Below are 19,465 nucleotides of genomic sequence, written 5' to 3'. Positions count from 1 at the left end.
ATAAGCTATGCCATTTTTAAGTCAGTAGCCTGACAACAGTGTCATACTGGTGTGTGTGTGTGTGTGTGTGTGTGTGTGATACTATATGTATCTGTGTGTACACACACACACACACACACACACACACACACACACACACACATCTGTTCTATCTTCCATAGTGATATGTGGCTCTGGAGGCAGTCTGATGTGCCTTCCCTATGTGTTATGATGTGCCTTCCTAGCTAGCATTCGGTGCTCCTCGGAAAAGGCTACATCTGCCTTCATGCTTTGAGCTAGAAAACAGGTGTTAGAGTTTGTCAATTTTCCCCCAGTTTCTAGTTTAAATATTGCTCTACAACTCTGCAACAGTTTTACGCCAGCAGTTTAACGCTGTCCTTCCTGTTTTTCATTTTAAGAAGTTCTTAACATACCTTCCAGAATTGTAGAAGCCCAGAACTGGACACAATACTTCAGATTTGGCCTTATGCAGGGGCAGAGAAGATAAGAAGAACCTCCCACTACCTGCTGGCCACACTTTTTTTTTAATGCACCCCAGGATACCATTAGCCACCTTGGCCACCAGGACACACTGCTGGCTCAAGGCCAACCTCTTGGCCACCAGGACACATCAATTCTTCTTGGCAGAGCTGCTTTCCTGCAGATCATCCCCTAGCCTGTACTGATGCATGCAGTTACTCCTCCCCCAGTGTAGGACTCTGCACTTGCCCTTGTTGAACTTCATAACCCTCCTCTTGATCCAACTCTTCCATCTGTCCAGTTCCTACTGCTTCCAGAATGAATACCTACAGTGTTTGATGAAGTGAGTTTTGTAGAGTTCAGAGAAACTCATCCTCACGTTTAGAGACATTCACGTATAATACATGAAGGAAATTCCAATCTGATTTCGTTCCTGGCGTGCCAGTGAAAGTGAACTGGAACTTGCAAAAACTGTATGCCTACAATTCTTCTTTCCTGAGCTATGCTAAATATAGTATGCAGGCATATACAAAGGTATATACTTACACATGAGAGCATTTCATATGAGGTGTGAGCAGGCACAGAAGTGACTTATCCAAGATTTGATCCTTGCACTTGTATGTTAGCTACAAAATATGAGATTGCACTACTTCTAGGAGCATCACAGTTACCAAAGGTTACAGTGTATTTTGGAGGGAATTCTGCATGGCACTGTGTTAGCATGCTCAGTGTACAATCAATCCAGTAAAATTAAACTTCTAAGCTAATCCTTTTATTCTCTAAGTTTACACTTTCAAAGCAAAGTAATAGCAAGATACATGTTATACTACTCATTATAGTTCCCACCATGGTATTTCTCTAAACAGTAGATGAAGAAACAATTATTTGATCATATTCTAAAATGCATCTTAAAACAATTTAACAAACTTCAGATTTAAAACTTCACAAAACTCTTTGGATTCTTGTACTAAAATTAATAGGAGAGCCTTAAGACTTATAATGAAGTTTATTCAAATTCTTGAGCACAGATTATATGTAACATTTTAGTACTTCCCAATGAGATATTTATGGTATATATCTATAAATTAAGCATTCATTGCATAAAACTGTATTCATTTCTCTGCATACTATACAAATTATCACAGAAACAGATGAGCCAACTAAATAGTCTTGAATACGTCTAACAGTGGCAGGCAGATAAGCTGGTACTGATGTTATCTTCATGGTAAGCAGCTCTAAATGAATCTCTCTTGAATTCACTTAATTAAGAAGCTGAAAAGAAAGGAAACATGATTAAAAGCTGAAAAATGCCTATAAAATATAGTATTGCAATTATTTCGAGAGAATAAACAAGGACTTCAAAACAGTCATTTGAAAAGCCATTCAATGTTTGTGTAATAATCTCTTAAATGCTTATATCTCATTAGATAATTACTAAGTAAGCATGAAAGTCATCAAATAAAAACCTGAGTGACTGAAACTTATATTTTCGTATTAAAAACATTAAAAAGCAAAATGCACTTCAAACATCTGTTCTCTTCAATCAAGCTCTGCACCTGCTCTTACTACCTAAAAGTAAAAGCTATGTCTCCTGGGAGCTATTTCAGATTTATTTTAATCATTCTTCCCTTGTAGAAGTGGCCCCTGAGTGGGGAGGGCATAAATGACTTGGCAAGGTTCTGAACGGCTCCAGACTCTTAACATTCTTAATGTTTTAATAAATTAAGGAGTTTCAGATGACGTTGCTGCTTCTTTATCCCTGGGAAAAAACCTTGTATTTAAAATAAAAATTAAAAAAGCTTACGTTTCAATTGTCATACATTTCATTTGAGGTATTTCAAGGACATTATCAAATGAGGTATCTTTACAAAGGGGAACGCAGAGAGAAAGAGTTGTGCACAACCGCAGAATGAGCTAATTCTATAAACACAGAATAACGACAGGCTGAAGTGAAGGGTTACTACAGCTTGACTGTGTCTAGCTTCATATGAAAGAACTTTTGATTCCTCAAAGATACACAATGTGCTCAAGTATACACACCATATTAACTTCATCACTTTTCCATTTATGGCATAATTAACTACTCATTACAAAACAGCCATGCAAGTGCCATGAGCTAAAAAGACAGTACACTATAAAGATGTTCCCTGCTGCAAAAAGTTGACATGCTCATTAAGCAAGACATACAGACCAAGGCAAAACAGATGGCAACTGGCTGGGTGCTAGAGGGTGAAGTGATTATTGAAAAGGAAATGCAAGAACAACTATACAAAGAGAATTGCAAAGTGCTGAACTGAGAAATAAGAGAATGCTGTAGGATAGGTATGCAAGGCCATGTACAGGAAAGAAGGAATGAAGAAGAGAGGAATAAAGATAGTGGGAAAATTTCAGGCAGGAAGAATAGGAGGGGTAAAGGGTAATCAGGCAAGTAGCAATGACAGAATCAGGGGTGGTGAAAAACTGAAAGGTATTACTGTAGGAAAATATAAATATAGCAATGTCATTTTGAATAAATATTCTGCTACCATATCTGCTACTGTATCTATATTACTGTTTGTCTGTAGCACAACTGAAGTACATGTTTAGCAGCTAAGGTAAAAAGCAAAAGTAATGCAGAAGTTATAGAAGTCTAAGAAGGAAAAAAAGCCAAAAGTTGAAAAACACAAAGCACCAAAACATTACAAAAATCACGAAACAGACAGTAGCCAAAAAAAGATGGAGAGGGGGGCAGGGTTTCAGAAAAACCTGTAAGGACAAGTTGAGTAATATCTTGTTTAAATCTATCTTAAAAGACGTACTATGGAGCCAGACACCTGAAATTTGGAGCTCTTATTCTTTAAAGGACTAGAAACCTCACAGAGAAGACTGTGGAAGTCTGCGGCTATTCGTGCACTCAGTATAATATTTGATTATTTAGATGAAGAAACTGGTTTGTTTTCCATTTCAGTGGGCAACTTTTTTTTTTTTTTTTTTCTGAAAAACTTGCTGTCCAGCCATAATAAGAGAAGAAATATGGAAAATGGTATTATCATTCTCCTGTCTTTTAGAATTATCCTGGTTGCCTCAGTTTTGAAGGAAGGAGTTTATTTTGTTGAGTGCTACAGACTTGACTGTGAATCATAGTGTTTAAAAGAACTAGATTACAGTTCATAAATTTCAGGTGAATCAAACTAATTAGGTGTAAAGTCAATGTGGAATATCTGAGCAGTTATTTGCAGCACTCACATTTACTAATACTTTAATTTTATTTGTCTGCAGACACTGTTTATTTGTTCTATTTACTTACATTTTACCAATCTATTTTGAAGAAATAACTATTCTATTTTATTCATTTGTATTTAATCTCAGTTGTTCAATATTATTCAATAATTCTTTACTGAAACTAATTTAATTACGTTGAGGATAGACATTTCTTATATGGCATATACAGTAAATGCAAGGTATCCAGCTCCGCATCTTGTCTGTTCTTGCTCTGACTCTAGGTAAAGAACAAATACTTCATGTCTAACTTAACTTTCATGTTTATTTCATGAAAATAAGGCATCTTTTATTTATCATGCTTTCTTTCAGCTTATTTCTTTTTCCATGTTAGTCATTTCAAAATATGTATTTTCCCAATGTATTAGTTCATAGTGCTGAAGGCTGATTATTTTTTTATTATTTAACTAAAGCCTCTTCACCTTAATGTTTTCAGTAATACACAATTGCAATTGCTTTCAAGGCTAATCTGATAATGAAACTCACAACTGCAGGTGCCAAAAAATTGATAAAGATACATAATGCGAGCAACTTAATAAAAAATTACATAAAACTCTCACATTTTCTGCTGTTCATATTATTTTAAATCACATTAAAACAACAGTGCATGGTAAGACGTAGACTTGAAAGGACAATAAAAGGTGCCATCAATAACAAAATGACCCTAAAAATTTCAAAAAGTCCACTTCATAGATTTCAGCCAAAGATAAAACAAAACAAAACAAAAATCATGGATAACTTTTTTTTTTTTAAATACCATTATACACTGAATAAGACTTTTGTCTTTTTCTCTTAAAGAAACCAGCATTACAAATATTTTTATTGCTACTATTCACAGTGATACACTACTCTGCTAATGTACTGATGCATTCTCTCTTGTTCTAACTGTCCCTCCTCATTCTTAATATTTTATGTGTTTTCTTGGACTGCAACAACCTAATATAAGGTTTGCATAGAACTTTCCAAACTCTTTTCTGAATACAAAAGCTTAGATTTCATCCTTCTGGCTTATAAGTTAAATTTGTTCTCCCTATTGTTAGCATGTATGCTAGTTACTAATAACATTATGTTGAGGTAGTGAAATGCTCAATGACTGAATATCTGATACTTAATTCATCATTTATCCAATTTAAACGCTGGAGTGAGAAGGCTTCTAAAAATATTCCTTTGGATGTATCAACATTCCTGGTCTTATTACAGAACCACAGAATTGCAGGGGTTGGAAGGGACCTCCAGGGATCATTAAATCTACTCCCCAGCTAAAGCAGGTTCCCTACAGCAGGTAGAAGGGATAAAGGGGAAAATGTACAACAGGGTGAAATAAAATTAATGTATTATCATTCAACCATTAATGACAACAATTAAAATAAAGGTTTTAGCAAAAAAAAGAAAAAAATCTATCCTGTTCCCACAAAAGGTGGTTTAGTAGCATAAAAAGCCAGCCATAGTAAAAATGACTATAGGGGAGAAATTTATTACGTGCTTACTCATCCATCATGAATCTATATACCCTGTAAATAATCTTCATGATGATCTCAATTTTGCATTCCATCTCTCATTCCAAAGGTTTACTGTATATGTGTATTTTACCAGCACATTAAAACATTATTTTTGCTCAACCTAACTTTCAGGAAAAAATATTCTATGGAAGGGAGAATCAAAACCTAATTTGAAGATGTCTGAAGCAGTTTAAAATGATGTTACTCTCCCTTCCTACACACACACGCGTGTGTGTGTAAAGAGCATATTTATAGACTTGTGCTGTTCTGTAGCACTCTTCTGGAAACTTTTCTGTTTGTCACAGAAATTAACACTGATAATGGCATTACCATTAATCAAGGCATTACCAGCATCAAGGAGGTAACAGCGTTCCCAGTACTTTAATTTATGCATCTTAGAAAAGGAAATAAATTTATCAGGTTTTTGACTCCAGTTATATGTTTATCTAACTCTGTTTTGATTTATCTTCACTACACGAAGGTCACTAGAGAGAAGCAGGCTGCACAGTAGTTTATGTTACTTTTCCAGTTTTTATTGATGCATCCTGTTTCACATAGGACACATTTGAGGGTTTATTGACAGAGAGCACAAACAATTCTGTGTATCTGGCTTTTTTTAAAGTAAGACAAAAATTGATGTTTTTGATAGTGCTCATAAAGAAAACAAATTGTTTAAATGCTAAATGTTACTTTAGGCATGCCAACATAAGCATCCTTTCTTTTTTTCTAATAAATCATTAGTATGCACTGTTTCTAGTGGCATTGAAGTTTTACTAGCCTGAGGCCAATTTATCACATAAAGACTTACAGTTTCAAGGTGAAATCATAACCAGTTAAAGTAAAAAGACAGACATATTTCACATTTTTAAGATATAATCACACTGGGATCTATTGATGAGACATAAAAAATCCTTGGATAGATGCTAAGAAAGTCAGACAAAAAAATGTTTATCAACAGATATGACTAAAATTAATGTGTAGAATATAACATTAAAGGGACAAAGAAAAAATAAGAGAATTTACATACTTGGTCGCACACTCACTTCATTAGAATTTGTAACTATGCACATAAACCAAAGAACTCCTCTTCAGAATGAGTATGACATTGTCATGAATATGGTTGAGACAACTGAAATTTAATGGCAAGGCTAAAAGGTAGTTTCCAGAGAAGGTGCTGAGAGGCTGCACAGACTATTCCAGATGGCAAATTACAAAATCCATACTGATGAAATCTCACAATATTATACTACAGGGCCCTTTGCTGATCAATTTCCTTAGCAGAACAGAGTAAAAAGCAGGAAAAGACCTTCTGTGCATATTACGAGGAGAAGAGTTAAACTATCTTGAGTAGTGGTACAAAACTGAGAAAGCTGGCTTCTGTACTAACACACAAGACCACTCATGGAAATCAACATTAAGTATCAGAAAAAAATTTAGTATTCCCCATATGACTCATTAACAGTGACTGTTTAAAAAAAAAAAAAATAAATAACAGCACAACTGATAATATTAATAGACTGTTCTTTTTTTTTCTACTTACTTGAAAATAGAGACTTCTGAATCTGCATTGCTAATGGTTCCCTTATGTATATTTTGTACATGCATTAGACGACAATTCATAGTGTCAAAAGATCTTTCAGCAAAGCATTACTACATCTACACTACAACATGAATGTCATGCACTTATTTTGTTCAACCATGGTAAACAGTAACACAGACTAATAGATAATATGTGATTTATTAGTCTACTAGTTTAAAGAAAACAATTTCACTGGAAATAATGAAAATCTCATCTTTTTAAAATGCATTCTTGCCACTTAGATTGGGGAAAACATCTCTTAGCTGGTTTTTTACATCTTAGCTGTACTGTAAAGCCTTGCGTAGCAAGGCTATGTCAATTGTATAAATATGTTTTATATGTGTATATATGTACATATACATGTACATAATAGTCATTAATCTTGGATTTAGTTGTAACAACAGAAGACTGACTTTTTTTCAAGTCGCCTGGTCCATCATTACTCTAGCACAGAAGACTTAATTGCATGTTACTTTTTCTCCTAGCCTGGCTTTTTCAGGTAAATCTAAAAATACTATCAGGATCATGAGAAAATGATATGGGTTCTTGAAAGGCTACTAAAAAAAGTGTGTAACAAATGAGCAAGACGTAAATCAGAAATCTAGGCAATCTCTACAGGTGACTCACAGCTGAATTACAGAAAGAAATATGTAAAAAGTTTTATAAATTCAAGCATAATTTTTCCTTCACATTTTTCATGGAGCACTGTATAAGCCATGGTCTGTACTCAAATGGTCTGCATTAACAGTCATTCTAATCCCATCAGCTTTCCATTTCTTTCTGATTTGCTCCAGTTGATCACCTTTCTTTCTGCTTCTTCCAACTCCCATAGATTCCAGTGGTAAAAATTAAAGATTTGTTACGTAAAAAATGTTCTTAAATTTAGACAATGTTATTAAAATACATCAGAAGAGAATTTAATGAAAAATTACCTGTATGGGTAGCCATGGTATTTGGAGCGGAATATGGACAACAGGAAGCTGAAGAAAAAGACCACCAGACCCAGGCCTACTAGGCATATTACTGGAAAGAAAATAACTTTGTTTACTAGCGTATAAAAGATTTAAAACTGGAATCTCTACAAAGAATATTATTTACGTCAATCATTTATATAGAATTTTGACAGTGAAATACAGAAACACTGCTGCTTGCCTACTGATGCTCACTATCTTCTGATAGGATTTCAAATACACATGGAAATAATATTTATGGTTATTAAGAAAAAATAACTTGTCAGTTCAAATGTACTTTCAAGAAAAGAGAGCAGCAATTTGCAACTCAAATGTTTGCGGATGCAAACACCTTACTGCTGATAACAGATTTAATAACGCTTTAAATTATACATGTCAAGCAATGTCATTTCAGGTATTTGCTTGTTCTTTTGGAAAACAAATTACATTTAGAAAAAACATCCCTGGACTAATGGAATCATGCTGCCTCTAGTCAACCATCTAAGACTAAAGTAACTGCAAAGGCTGTTTATAACTGCTTTATCTAATTCTTAGTGGCTAAAACATTTCACTGTATTAAGTTCCAGGGCTGGCAGAGAAATTACTCTTAAATATTATGTCTTTGGGTATTGAAGTTAAGTAACAACGACACAGACCTTCTGAGAGCATCCAGATGCAAGCTCATTGAGCCTTTTCAGGCTAAGAAAGAATTAGCAAAGTAAATACTTAAATTAACAAATCAAATCTGAAACAGCAGTTGACGCTTTTGTAGTAGTAGCAAAAACCCTTTTCAATCATCATAGCTCACTCAATTGTGCACAAGTAAAAGAGAGAAAAAAAAAAGGAACATTTTACAGTCTGCTGTGTATGACTGAGATACACCTCACCTATGAGGACTGCTCCGAAAGTAATGCCTAAACCCACTGCAACAGAGGTGGATGGTGGTAGTAAGTCAGTGGAGGGTAATATCCCAACAATATCCTGTTTCATTTTGGTGCCAGCAGCAAAGGGGCAGTCTGACAAAATGGTATCTGACACAGAAGTGTGTATGAAGTAAAGGTGTGTCACTGAACTCTCCACGTAGAAAAAATGGAATCCATTGACATGCACTAATGCTTGATGAATATTTGTGGAGACCAAACAGTGGATGTGAGCAGAGTTAGGTGGTGGGTTATGCATTTCAGCAATGGTGACAACAGTGGGTTACCTCTGTTGGTACAGATTTTTATGAGCTCAGCACACAGGCTTTTGTTCATTGCTATTGAAATGCATAGCTAATCAGGCAATGGTGGTGAACATGTTGAAAAAAACTGTTTTGTAGCTGAGAATTTGCTATCTCAAGTAGTTGCTACTCTTTGTATCTGTTGTAGTTTCCATGGAAACAAATAGAAGTCGGTGAAGCTGAAAATGGATGCATTTTTCATTAAAATTGACTATGTAAAAACTGACATATATCAATCTAATTGTTAAAACTTCTGCAACTAGTTTGAGAAAATTAGCCCTGTACAGATTTTATACACACACTTCATCGTACAGAAACTGCCAATCACAAATATGATTTCAAACCATAATGAAATGAAATGTTAAGCATGAACAACGCAAGGCACACGGAAAGCATTCAAGTGAAAGACAGCAGAAGCAAGTTTGAACTTGTACTTGTGATATGATAGCCCATATCACTACACACATAATCACAGAAGCAACTGTGATCCAACAACACGTGCCAATTAAATTAATGTCAATGTCTTTTCAAAATCAGTATTAGTTAAGATCCATGAAAGATACACAAAATCAAGTTATACCTCTACAGCTCACTGAAGATGACACTCAAATCAGTATAGACAAACAGCTAACATTCAACCTACCCTTATGAAGCATTATTGGCTAGCCCTATCTGCAATGCTGTATATTACACACAAGATGCTAAAGAATGGATTTTAAAAGATCAAATAGCATAGAAATGATGGTATCTTTAAAAATCTTCAACCATTTATGTGAGAAAAAAGTAAATGGCTGTATGGTAAGAAGTTTAAATCTGAATAAAATGCTTTCATATAGTGTTCTTATGCAACTGACTGCCAAAAAAATATTTAGATATTGTGAATGAGAATGAAATTCAGAAAAAAAACCCATAAAACTAGCACTTCTGGCTAGCAGCCCTTAGACGTTACATATTAGGATATATTCTGCATTGTTGTGCTTTCACTTTCCTTCAGAGACATATTGTACAAAGTGTAACAAGAATTTTTTCTCTCCTTTGCATGTTGTCGCGAGCATCTCAAATGCCTAAACTCATTTTGAAAATGCTTTGAAACTCCTTTTCTTTAACTCACAGACACATTCACATTATGCCTTTCTACCTCATAGAGAATGTCAAGTCATAAGTTGACTGGGGATGCTTAAGACCTGTTTTTACTGCTACAACATGCTAATATAATCTATTAGCTATATGCTAATAGCTAATAGATGTATTGAAGGTCTATGCTATACTCTTCTCCACTCCACAACATGTAAAAATTAGTTTAAGGAAGAACTTTTAAAAACTTAATCAGATAATCATTTGTAATTTCTCAATATCTTTTTAACTGTGATAACATTGTCTTAATTGTACTAAGAAACTTACTTCTCCTCTTCCCAACATCCCCTTTGGAGGTAGCAGCTTCATTCAGGAGTACCATTCCCATGGTAATAGCAGCATCTATATCACCATTGTCAAGGAAACAGCAGATGTGCAGATACCTCAGAAAGCCACAAAGGCACAGCTAAAAGCTAAGGCTTTCAAGTTGATAAAAAATATTTATATATAAAACTGCATATCACAATCTACTGAACCAACAGATTCACCTGGGGGAAAAATAGGAATAACATTTTCCTTTGAGCATTCTACATAAAAGAGGAAAGAAGGTTCAAAAAGCTCTAACGAATAAGTCCTTATATAAGACATATGGCTTTTCAATAGTTATGAAAATAGATACTCTCCAATATTTTCCAATATTTGGTATATTGGAAAGTAAAGGATTTTACAAAATGAAGACTAAAAGAGCAAGAAATCATTCCTATTCCACAGTGGGTTTTTTAATGAAAACTGAAACAGCTGAACTGCTTTATCTTTAATCTGCTTCTCAATAGACATTTGCTTAGTCTTTAGTGTCATATTGCAGCAGAGAAACATCCCAGAGGCAAAGTCCTGAGTTTTATTGCCTAATTATTACTGTTAGGAATACAAACAACTACATAACAATAAAACAATTTAGCAAGATCTTAAACCATACAATTAATTGCTTACTTAAAACTTGATAAATAAAAAAGAATGGTTGCTACTTACTGTGTTTAAAATCTGTTCTGAGGAGGAAGCATGAATGAATGTCACACTGAAGCAGGAGTGTGTCACCTGAGCTATATCTCACAGTTTCAAAAAATAGAAATTTTAATAGACACAGCTAAATCTTGAATAAGGGAGAGATTTTTAAACTTCACTTTCCCCAGGGCTAGGCAGCAGGATGGCAGACTAACTACCAAATTTAAGAATGAGACACATTTCAATTTACCTACACATATAATACAGAAGATGCTTCACACATACTACAGACATGAACAATATTTCCAGCCTCTTATACCTGCATTAGTGTTATTAATATTAACATTTTTACATTAACAATTTTCAAAATTAGACAAAAATTCTCTAATATATCCGAAATTTCAGTTATATGATTTCAATTACAGTCAAGTGAAGAGTAACAGAATTTTAAAAAAAGCAAGCACTAGTGGCAAAATGTGATATGTGTTCACACACATATCAGCCCACAGGCAATGTCAAGGCAATGTAAGTTAAAACAATTTTTCAGGCATGGACATCCTCCAATGGTCCTAAATTAAGACACTTGCAACACATGCATAACGTAGAAGGCATGGGCTCACTTGGATTAAATTGTTAAGGTTGAGTTTTGTACAATATCATTGTTTAGAAATGTGAAAAACTGGGGATCTACTTCCTCCTGAAATTAGGCATTCCCCATCTTTCCAATGATGCTGCCCACTTTACTAGAGAGAGAAGAATGCAATATTCTTAATGGCAGAGAAAAACAAGGAAAAGACTGCAACCAAAGCCCAGCAATTCTAGGGAATAATCTCCCTGGATTCCCAGTCTCAAGGCTATTTATAGTTTGTTGTTCTTTATCCCCCAAGGCATCAGAGTAAATATACAATGGAATTCATTATTAAATCTATGTTAAGAGAGATATCAGAATCACTATTATTTTCTCTTTGAATGGCTGTTTTGAAAGAAGAGCTCTAAAATTACTTGAAGGCAAAAATAAGCTGGTAATACTGTGAATGCTTCAGACATAGACATTATATTACTACAGTGAAGACTGCAGATGAAAGATAAAAGGAAAGCAAGAATAAAATAGTAGATAATTATACAAAGACTTTGGAGGTTAAGATAATGAAAATTTTGTTTCTTGGAGCATATTGAAACACAAGAGGTTTTCTTGTATTTCACCAGGAACACAGAACATCAGGAAACACTTCTTAACTGTGTGGGTGATGGAGCACTGACACAGGCTGCCCAGAGGCTGTGGAGACTCCTCCTTGTAGATCTTCAGAAATCACCTGGATGCCGCTCTGGGCACCTGCTCTAGGTATCTCTGCTGGAGCAAGGGTGGGATCAGGACCCAGAGGGTCCTGCCTACCTCTGTGAAAATGCTTTATAATGGTCATGAGGATCTGTCATGTTTTAAACATATAGCTCATTCATCACACAGTTATCAAAAATCTTATTAATGGATATTAAAAATAAGCTGCCTCAAACATGTTTTCCCTTATGTCATTGTTGGGTTTAATCATGTTTTCATTAAAGCCACAGGCTAAAGGAAACTTTAAACATGACTTCTTTAGAAGTTCACATCAGGCCTAGTGTTACAGATAATGTAGAGTATATTTAAATGCATTGTTCATGAATGCATTTTATCTGCTACAAAATTCAGTAAAACACATATTTCAAAAGTACTTAATAAATTGAGCAATATGGAAAACATAACAAAAACATCCCAGGAGCTAATATGTAGGCTTTATAGAATATTTTAAAATCTTTCCCAAAATAGCTGGGGGAAGGAGGAGGAGGAATGGAATCCACACTATTATACAGATTAGAAGGTAAAAAAAATCGTCTTCTAACCTCTCTGTTTTTCCTAAGCACAAGAGACTGGAAATTTCTTGCGCTACTCATATGCTTCTATGCAAGACTAGAGAAGGTGTCATGAAACCTATTCATTTCTCTGCTTTCAAATGTTAAGAATGCAAAAAAAAAAAAAGCAAAAAAATGCAAAAAAAAAAAAAAAAAAAAAAAAGAATTGAAAAAGTTGCAAGAAAGCCTGAAAGAAATACCACACAGATTCCACATATATTTCTAGCTTATCAATAGAAGCTCCTAGCACTGAATTATCTAACAACTTTATTTTACCAATCTCTCATTTAGATTTATAACAGTAATTAATTTTGTTCTTAATTTAACTGAATCATGAGGAATGACAAAGAACAAAACCCACTGAAAAGCTATTTGGCAGATATGATTTTTTTTTTTTTTTTTTTTTTTAAACAGACAATGATTTTTAGTCCTCTTTTCCTATTACTGGGAAGAACAGTTTGACAAAAGCAACGTCTCCTCTGCAACTGAGAGCAGATCTATAACCAGCAGAACTGTGCTTTCCAACCCCCCCCTATTTCGGAGACTCACATCATTACCCTTCCAACTTCCTTCACATTGTCACTACTTTTGCTTCAGTTGTTGCTTTCCAACTTCAGTCATGGATTTTCAGCCTCACTTAGTTGATGTCAATGACACTGGCTTTATAACTTCACACTCTAACAGTGATTGAATCACTTACTTTAAATCTGTGATGTTGAAGCAAAACTTTAGTCAGTTGAGTCCTGATTTTAATGCAATCACTAGCTTTGCACCGTAGAATATTTAGTTTAAATTACTATTTTGGGCTCCTCTTTCTAGCACTGTATGTTATGTCTTTATGTTATTTTGATATTCCACAAAGTGAAAGCAACAGTCCTGTTCCAGAAATAATCTACATATCTCATTTCTTCAGCAAAGTAGAATTTAAAGTTTTGTCAACTAGTTACTTGTATGGTCTTCCATCTTCAAAAAATTTAATAGCATGAAAAGATGTACTTGTTTTCTGATTTCTGTTGATTTCTGTCACTATGCATTATGAAACTACTCTGAAAAGACAAGGCAAATGTGGACTCAGACAAATGATAGCTAGCAAATATTTTAAACTCAGATGTTTATGTTTTCTGGTAAACATATCCTTTTGTAGCAATTTTGTAGGTGAATCTACAAAATTAATTTTTGCAAAATATCTTTCCATTGTTAAATTTGGAATTGTTTCAGTTTTACTTGTTAAACTTCTGCTGCCCCTTTTCCTAGATGGCACATAATCCTCACTGAAATGGAGAACTTACACTAGTTACTTAGTGCTTTTGAAAAGCTTCTGAATACTTTGATAAATGAGGAGCAGTTTAGTAGTATGATGAAAAACAGTGATGATCAAAATTCATAAGATTATTCATAAAATGATCATCAGCAGCAGAGCATTAGCTCTGCAAATACCAAGATGTTTTATTGGAAGTATTTTTAAGAAAAATGATTGGATCAATAAACTCTGTAATAATAGATACCTTACAAAATGTAAGTGATCACTAGTAAATTCTGGGTAGTTTCTATTAGCATGCTTTGACTGAAAATTTAATTGCTATTAATTCCAGCCAGAATGTCCCAAAGAAGAAAGCTTGGCAATCTGTAAGTTATTAATGTCATATACCATTTATATCTTTACTTCACAAATTTAGTCATAATCGCTAGTGAGTGGGTAACAAAAGGAGAGAAAATTAGTTGAGAGAAAACTTGCTAACTTTGTAAAAAAAGTACAGAGGTCTCATTCATATGTTACTGGATTACTGCTAACAGTAAAAATCCTAAATCAACATTATTCATATTAAGAACTATGTTGTATCTGTGGACCATTTAATAATATATGAACAAAAATAACTAAGGGACAAAATGTTAATTCGCTCAACTCTGTGTTCAATTTATTGTTAACTAAAATGGGGATAGTTTATTTCTCAACATTTAAAAACTTCTTGCTCGCTTTATCATACTGGAACAAGAACACAAGCATCTTTAGTAAAGGGGTATGAAGATTAACAGGAAAATCTATGATTTACTGTATTTTTTTTTCCCCCTGAGGAATAATAAGTAAAACATGATATGCTATCCCCTTATGAGAAGAAGGCATATCCCACCAACCTAGAAAATTATTTGCCTTAGCCTCTTCCTACTAATATTTAAACCTTTAAAATGCCTGCTATAATTTCAGATATATTGAATATATATTAACTACATTTTAACTGTGCAGTTTCAAAGTGTATTTAACTTTCAGCTTACATCTGAAAAACCCAAACATAACATGCATTCCAATCACTGTATTCAGGAAGTACTCTTTAGCTATGTCCAATTCTTGAAAATGAAGTGTTAGTAACTTTTCCATCTTGCGAATCTGACGTTTTTTATGATAGGGTGAAGAAACTAATCAAGAAAAGTTATGGTTTTGAAATGAAAGACATTTTTGCTTCATTTCATGAACAATGAGTCTGATGTTCCACTTCTACTCTTCAGTGTGCCATCAATTCTAAATTAGACCATAACCATCCCAGTGGATGATTCAACAAGACCTGATGGCTGAGGAATGAGGTAAGTTTAAGATAACCAATATTTTTATGTCTGAACTCAGTGAAGGATAATTCCATATGTTGATAAAATGAGCATAGTTCAAAAATTATTTGTTTGAATGCAAACATAACTCACTCATAAATTGTACACAATCAGGTCAAACATCAATATATTTAATTGCCTTAATTGTAGCTGTGACGACAGTCATAGTAACTCTGAACATTCTTTCAGACCAATACTCTCTGGCTTTAGCTCTTCAAGAGCTTTATGAATTATTACACTAGTTTTGGCACTCAAGTTCACCTCAACTCCTTGAAACCAGCAATTCACAACAGTGAAGGAGCTGTAACTCTGCATTTCATCCATTTAAATGTCAACTAAAGTACCACATTCTCTTTTTTGATGCTTTTCCATCAATTGCACAGAACAGAGAATCAATCTGATAGTAATATAGAATCCACTATAGTGAAAAAGTTCCCTTATTATTCATTTGATTACTGTCAGCTTCAATTCACGAGATTTTCACAGAGATTGTCATTTTAATCCAGGAATAATCTGATGGAACCTACCCACTTGTGATGTTCTTAGACATTTGAAAATGGAAAGGCTGTATAAAAGCCTTAGAAGAAGATAAAGATTCTGGAATGCATTTTAGCTCAACTGCAACAACGTAGCATAGATATATCCAACTAAGCTTGTGCTAAATGTCTAATCAGATACTAATCTCTCCAACTCCAGATTTTACAGCCTGATTTACATCCTGGTTATTCATATCATTTAAAACAAGCTGATTTGACACATTCATCAATACATAATTTATTCCTCTAATACTTTATTCCAAACAGTCATATTACTTTGAGGCACTTTATTTTAAATGCTATATTTGTTTCAGTACATTGCCTGATCTCTTTGCTAGTACACAATCTTTTAGCACATGTACACACTTTTTCTTTTGCTCTCTCAAAGCACCTATGGATTTTTTAAAGAATATCACATATCTCATCATATATGACTCTAGGCTAGTATTGTACTTTCCTTTGCTTTTAAAGATCTGTGCAGTACCATAACAGACAGTTTATTCTTAGCTGAACAGTTAAGGACCGTTCAATTTAGTAATAGAAGGTAAAAAGCTTAATTTTGGACTATGTTTCTGCAACTTTCAGCCAAACAATTATGTCAGTTAACAATTGAAATACCAATTAAAACTGTAAGCTGATGGAGAAACAATGAAAAATGCTATTGTCTTCAGCGTTCAGTTAGAGAATGCTTTTTCATCTGTGTATTAGCAGTCAGATATTTGTAAAAGGCAGATAATCAGGCAATTGCCAGAGCAATGCTAAATTTATTTCACAAGGTTCTGCACTTCCACTGGAAATTTACAGAGAGTCAGACACTGAAAATAGTTGAAAAATCACTGAGTTAACAATTTCATACATGGGACACACACCACATTTGAGAGCAATTCACGAATTTGTCATCAAATTAGCCAATGAAAAACACTGCATATTGTACTGACAAATACCCAGCTACAGACATAAAGTCCTTATGCATCTCAGTGGCATCTAAGAGATTTTAGTATTTTCCTCAACAGGTCATAATTACGAATTATTTTGAGATCAAATCAGTTGGTGAATGAGGTAATGGAAAGAAACATCAATCACAATACTATTGATTTTTCTAATTAGCATCTCCTTATGCTTTCTTACATCTGGTAGGAGTCAGGCAGCCTCCAAAAGATCCTACAGGGTTAACAGACACTAGTGGATAAGTGCAAGCAGAACATTGAACATCCAGCATGTTTTGTTACATTGAGCGTTGATTTATATAGTTAAGAAATGTCTTTAAATGCTATAATTTTGTTTTATTCAATCCATATTTTTCAACAGTGGTGATCTTTTTTTTCTTACCCTTAAGACTGAACAAATAGAAAGCATATCTCACTGCTCTGATTGGCATTTTTACATAATTTCTGGGGGACATAATTTGATTCCATTTTGAATAACTGATAATGTTTTGGAACAGAGATCTAAACAAATATATTTCTAGGTCTAATTTCAAGTTCCTACACTCAGTGACTACCTTTGCACAAGCTCTACTGACACACGGAAAGGCAGTTTCCATTTAAAGTCATTCTGTGCTTAAGTTTCATTAAACCAAAGAGGCACTCGGTACACTTCATTAAATTCACAGCATAGGACAGGAAATATCTTTCATAATAAGTGTAATTTAACTGCTATGGAAAAGATTTGTCTTTTTCTTCATAACCAATCAGGTTTCTTTTTCCTTTTCAATCAACATCTCGTATCCACCTACACAGCTGTCACAGTCAATTCTGCCTTGGGAATTCAAATTAACCAACTGGAGAGACATTTCTATTTTCACTTAGTTGCATGTGTTTTCATCAGCATTAAAGTTAAGTAGGTTTAGCAGAAATAATGAGAAAGATTACCAGGTTAATATTAACTGCTAATTCCTATAACAGTGCCTTTAGATTTACGTCTTTCTGTGGAAATAATTTGCCTAATAACAAACTCTGGATAACACAAATATTTATGGTAACTTTAAGCTTACTCTGCATTGTAAAGATTTAATGTTATTGCATAAAGAAAAAGATACATTACATTCAAGTCAGTTTATTTCACAAGGAATGACAATGGGCATTCATTAGAAGTACTGGTTAGTGAAATGAACAAAAGAGTGTTTCAGCTTCAACATCTCCCCTCCATCCCTACTGCTCCTTACCTTTCTTGCTGTATCTTCACAAGTCATAATTGCAGCTCAGCCCTGCACATTTCAATGACTGATAAAGCTACATTTAATACCAACAGCAGAACTGATTGTACAGTTTACTTCGTATTTTTCCTCTCTTAAAAAGACAGCTCTTAATTCCCCTATCTCCCCCTAATCTCTATCTGCAAATTTTTATTTCTGAGTCATTCTCTGTGACCCCTTTTCTGCCAGGAAAGAGCTGAAAAATCAGACACCAGCAGTCTCGAACATCATTGCCGTAAGGGATGTGTACAGTTTTTCAGTGTGGAGAGGAGAAAAGAAAGATAGATCTATACTCTACGAAGCCTGAAACAGATTGAAAAATTAAATTAAAATAAAAAAAGCACCAAACACTAATTCCCATGATTTAACAAATGCACACAACAAAGTTTCATGAAACTAACAGTACAAAAATTCATTGCTAGAAAATCTGTGCCATTACCAATCCAAAAAAGGATTAAAAAGAAATAAGAAAAATATTCTGTATGTTCGGTCTAGTTACAAAATCCCTAACTTCTCAATTATGGTTTGATGATTTAAACTCATGTAAAGATGAGATTAAAAGTCATTGCTGCACAAAGATGTAAACTATGACAATCAACTTGAGAATATGCTAAACTTTATTGTTAAATTGTAACTTGTTTAGATATATTCTTTTGTTTATGTAGTAGCCAACAAATACTATATAAATTGTCTTTGCACAATTACTTACGTGAACATAGTTATTCATCTTTGTAAATTATGAAGTCCCAGCATCCTTAGAGATATTCCAACTCTTCAGAGGTAAAAACTTTTCATTACAGACTATGCAATGTCTAACATGTTGATAGCTCCCATATAAGTTACTGCTTTCACATCCATTTAACAAGAACAATAAAAATATTTCCATTTAAAAAAATCAATACTATGCTCTTAAGTTATGTATTTTTTGTTTGCACAGTCTGCCATACTTATTCTACAGCAAGTACAATCTGTTTCTGTGATGACTTATTTATCGCTACTTTACTTCTCAGACAAGTCACAATATTGATAAAACTATGTAACTTCTGAAATTATTCTGTTTGTAAATTATATACAGTTGCTCAGAGGAGTGATCATCAGGCTTTTATAGGAATAAATATTGCCATGTATTACATGAAACTTCCATGATTGCAAAATGATACTCAGTTTTTGGTTGCTCCTGGGAAGGAAACACAGAATGCTTTGAAAC

At 34.0% G+C, this 19,465-nt stretch overlaps 1 protein-coding gene across 1 annotated transcript in view; it reads right to left on the bottom strand.

Annotated features, from left to right (window-relative positions):
- Positions 1-1,446: 1,446 nt before the first annotated feature.
- The window catches only part of TUSC3 (tumor suppressor candidate 3), a 107,129-nt gene continuing 89,110 nt past the window's right edge, over positions 1,447-19,465 (bottom strand). The window contains exons 10-12 of the mRNA XM_042812293.1: positions 10,369-10,443; positions 7,728-7,818; positions 1,447-1,731 (exon numbers count right to left, since the gene is read on the bottom strand). Of these exons, the coding sequence (XP_042668227.1) occupies positions 1,716-1,731; positions 7,728-7,818; positions 10,369-10,443 (182 nt within the window). The 3' untranslated portion in view covers positions 1,447-1,715. The remainder of the gene's footprint in view (positions 1,732-7,727; positions 7,819-10,368; positions 10,444-19,465) is intronic.

Source organism: Centrocercus urophasianus, unplaced genomic scaffold, assembly GCF_019232065.1.
Source record: "Centrocercus urophasianus isolate 14NV4802_14NV808 unplaced genomic scaffold, USGS_Curo_1.0 seq_13, whole genome shotgun sequence".
Lineage (NCBI taxonomy): Eukaryota > Metazoa > Chordata > Aves > Galliformes > Phasianidae > Centrocercus > Centrocercus urophasianus.
Note: the sequence above shows the minus strand (reverse complement) of the source record. Positions and strands in the feature narration are given on the sequence as shown.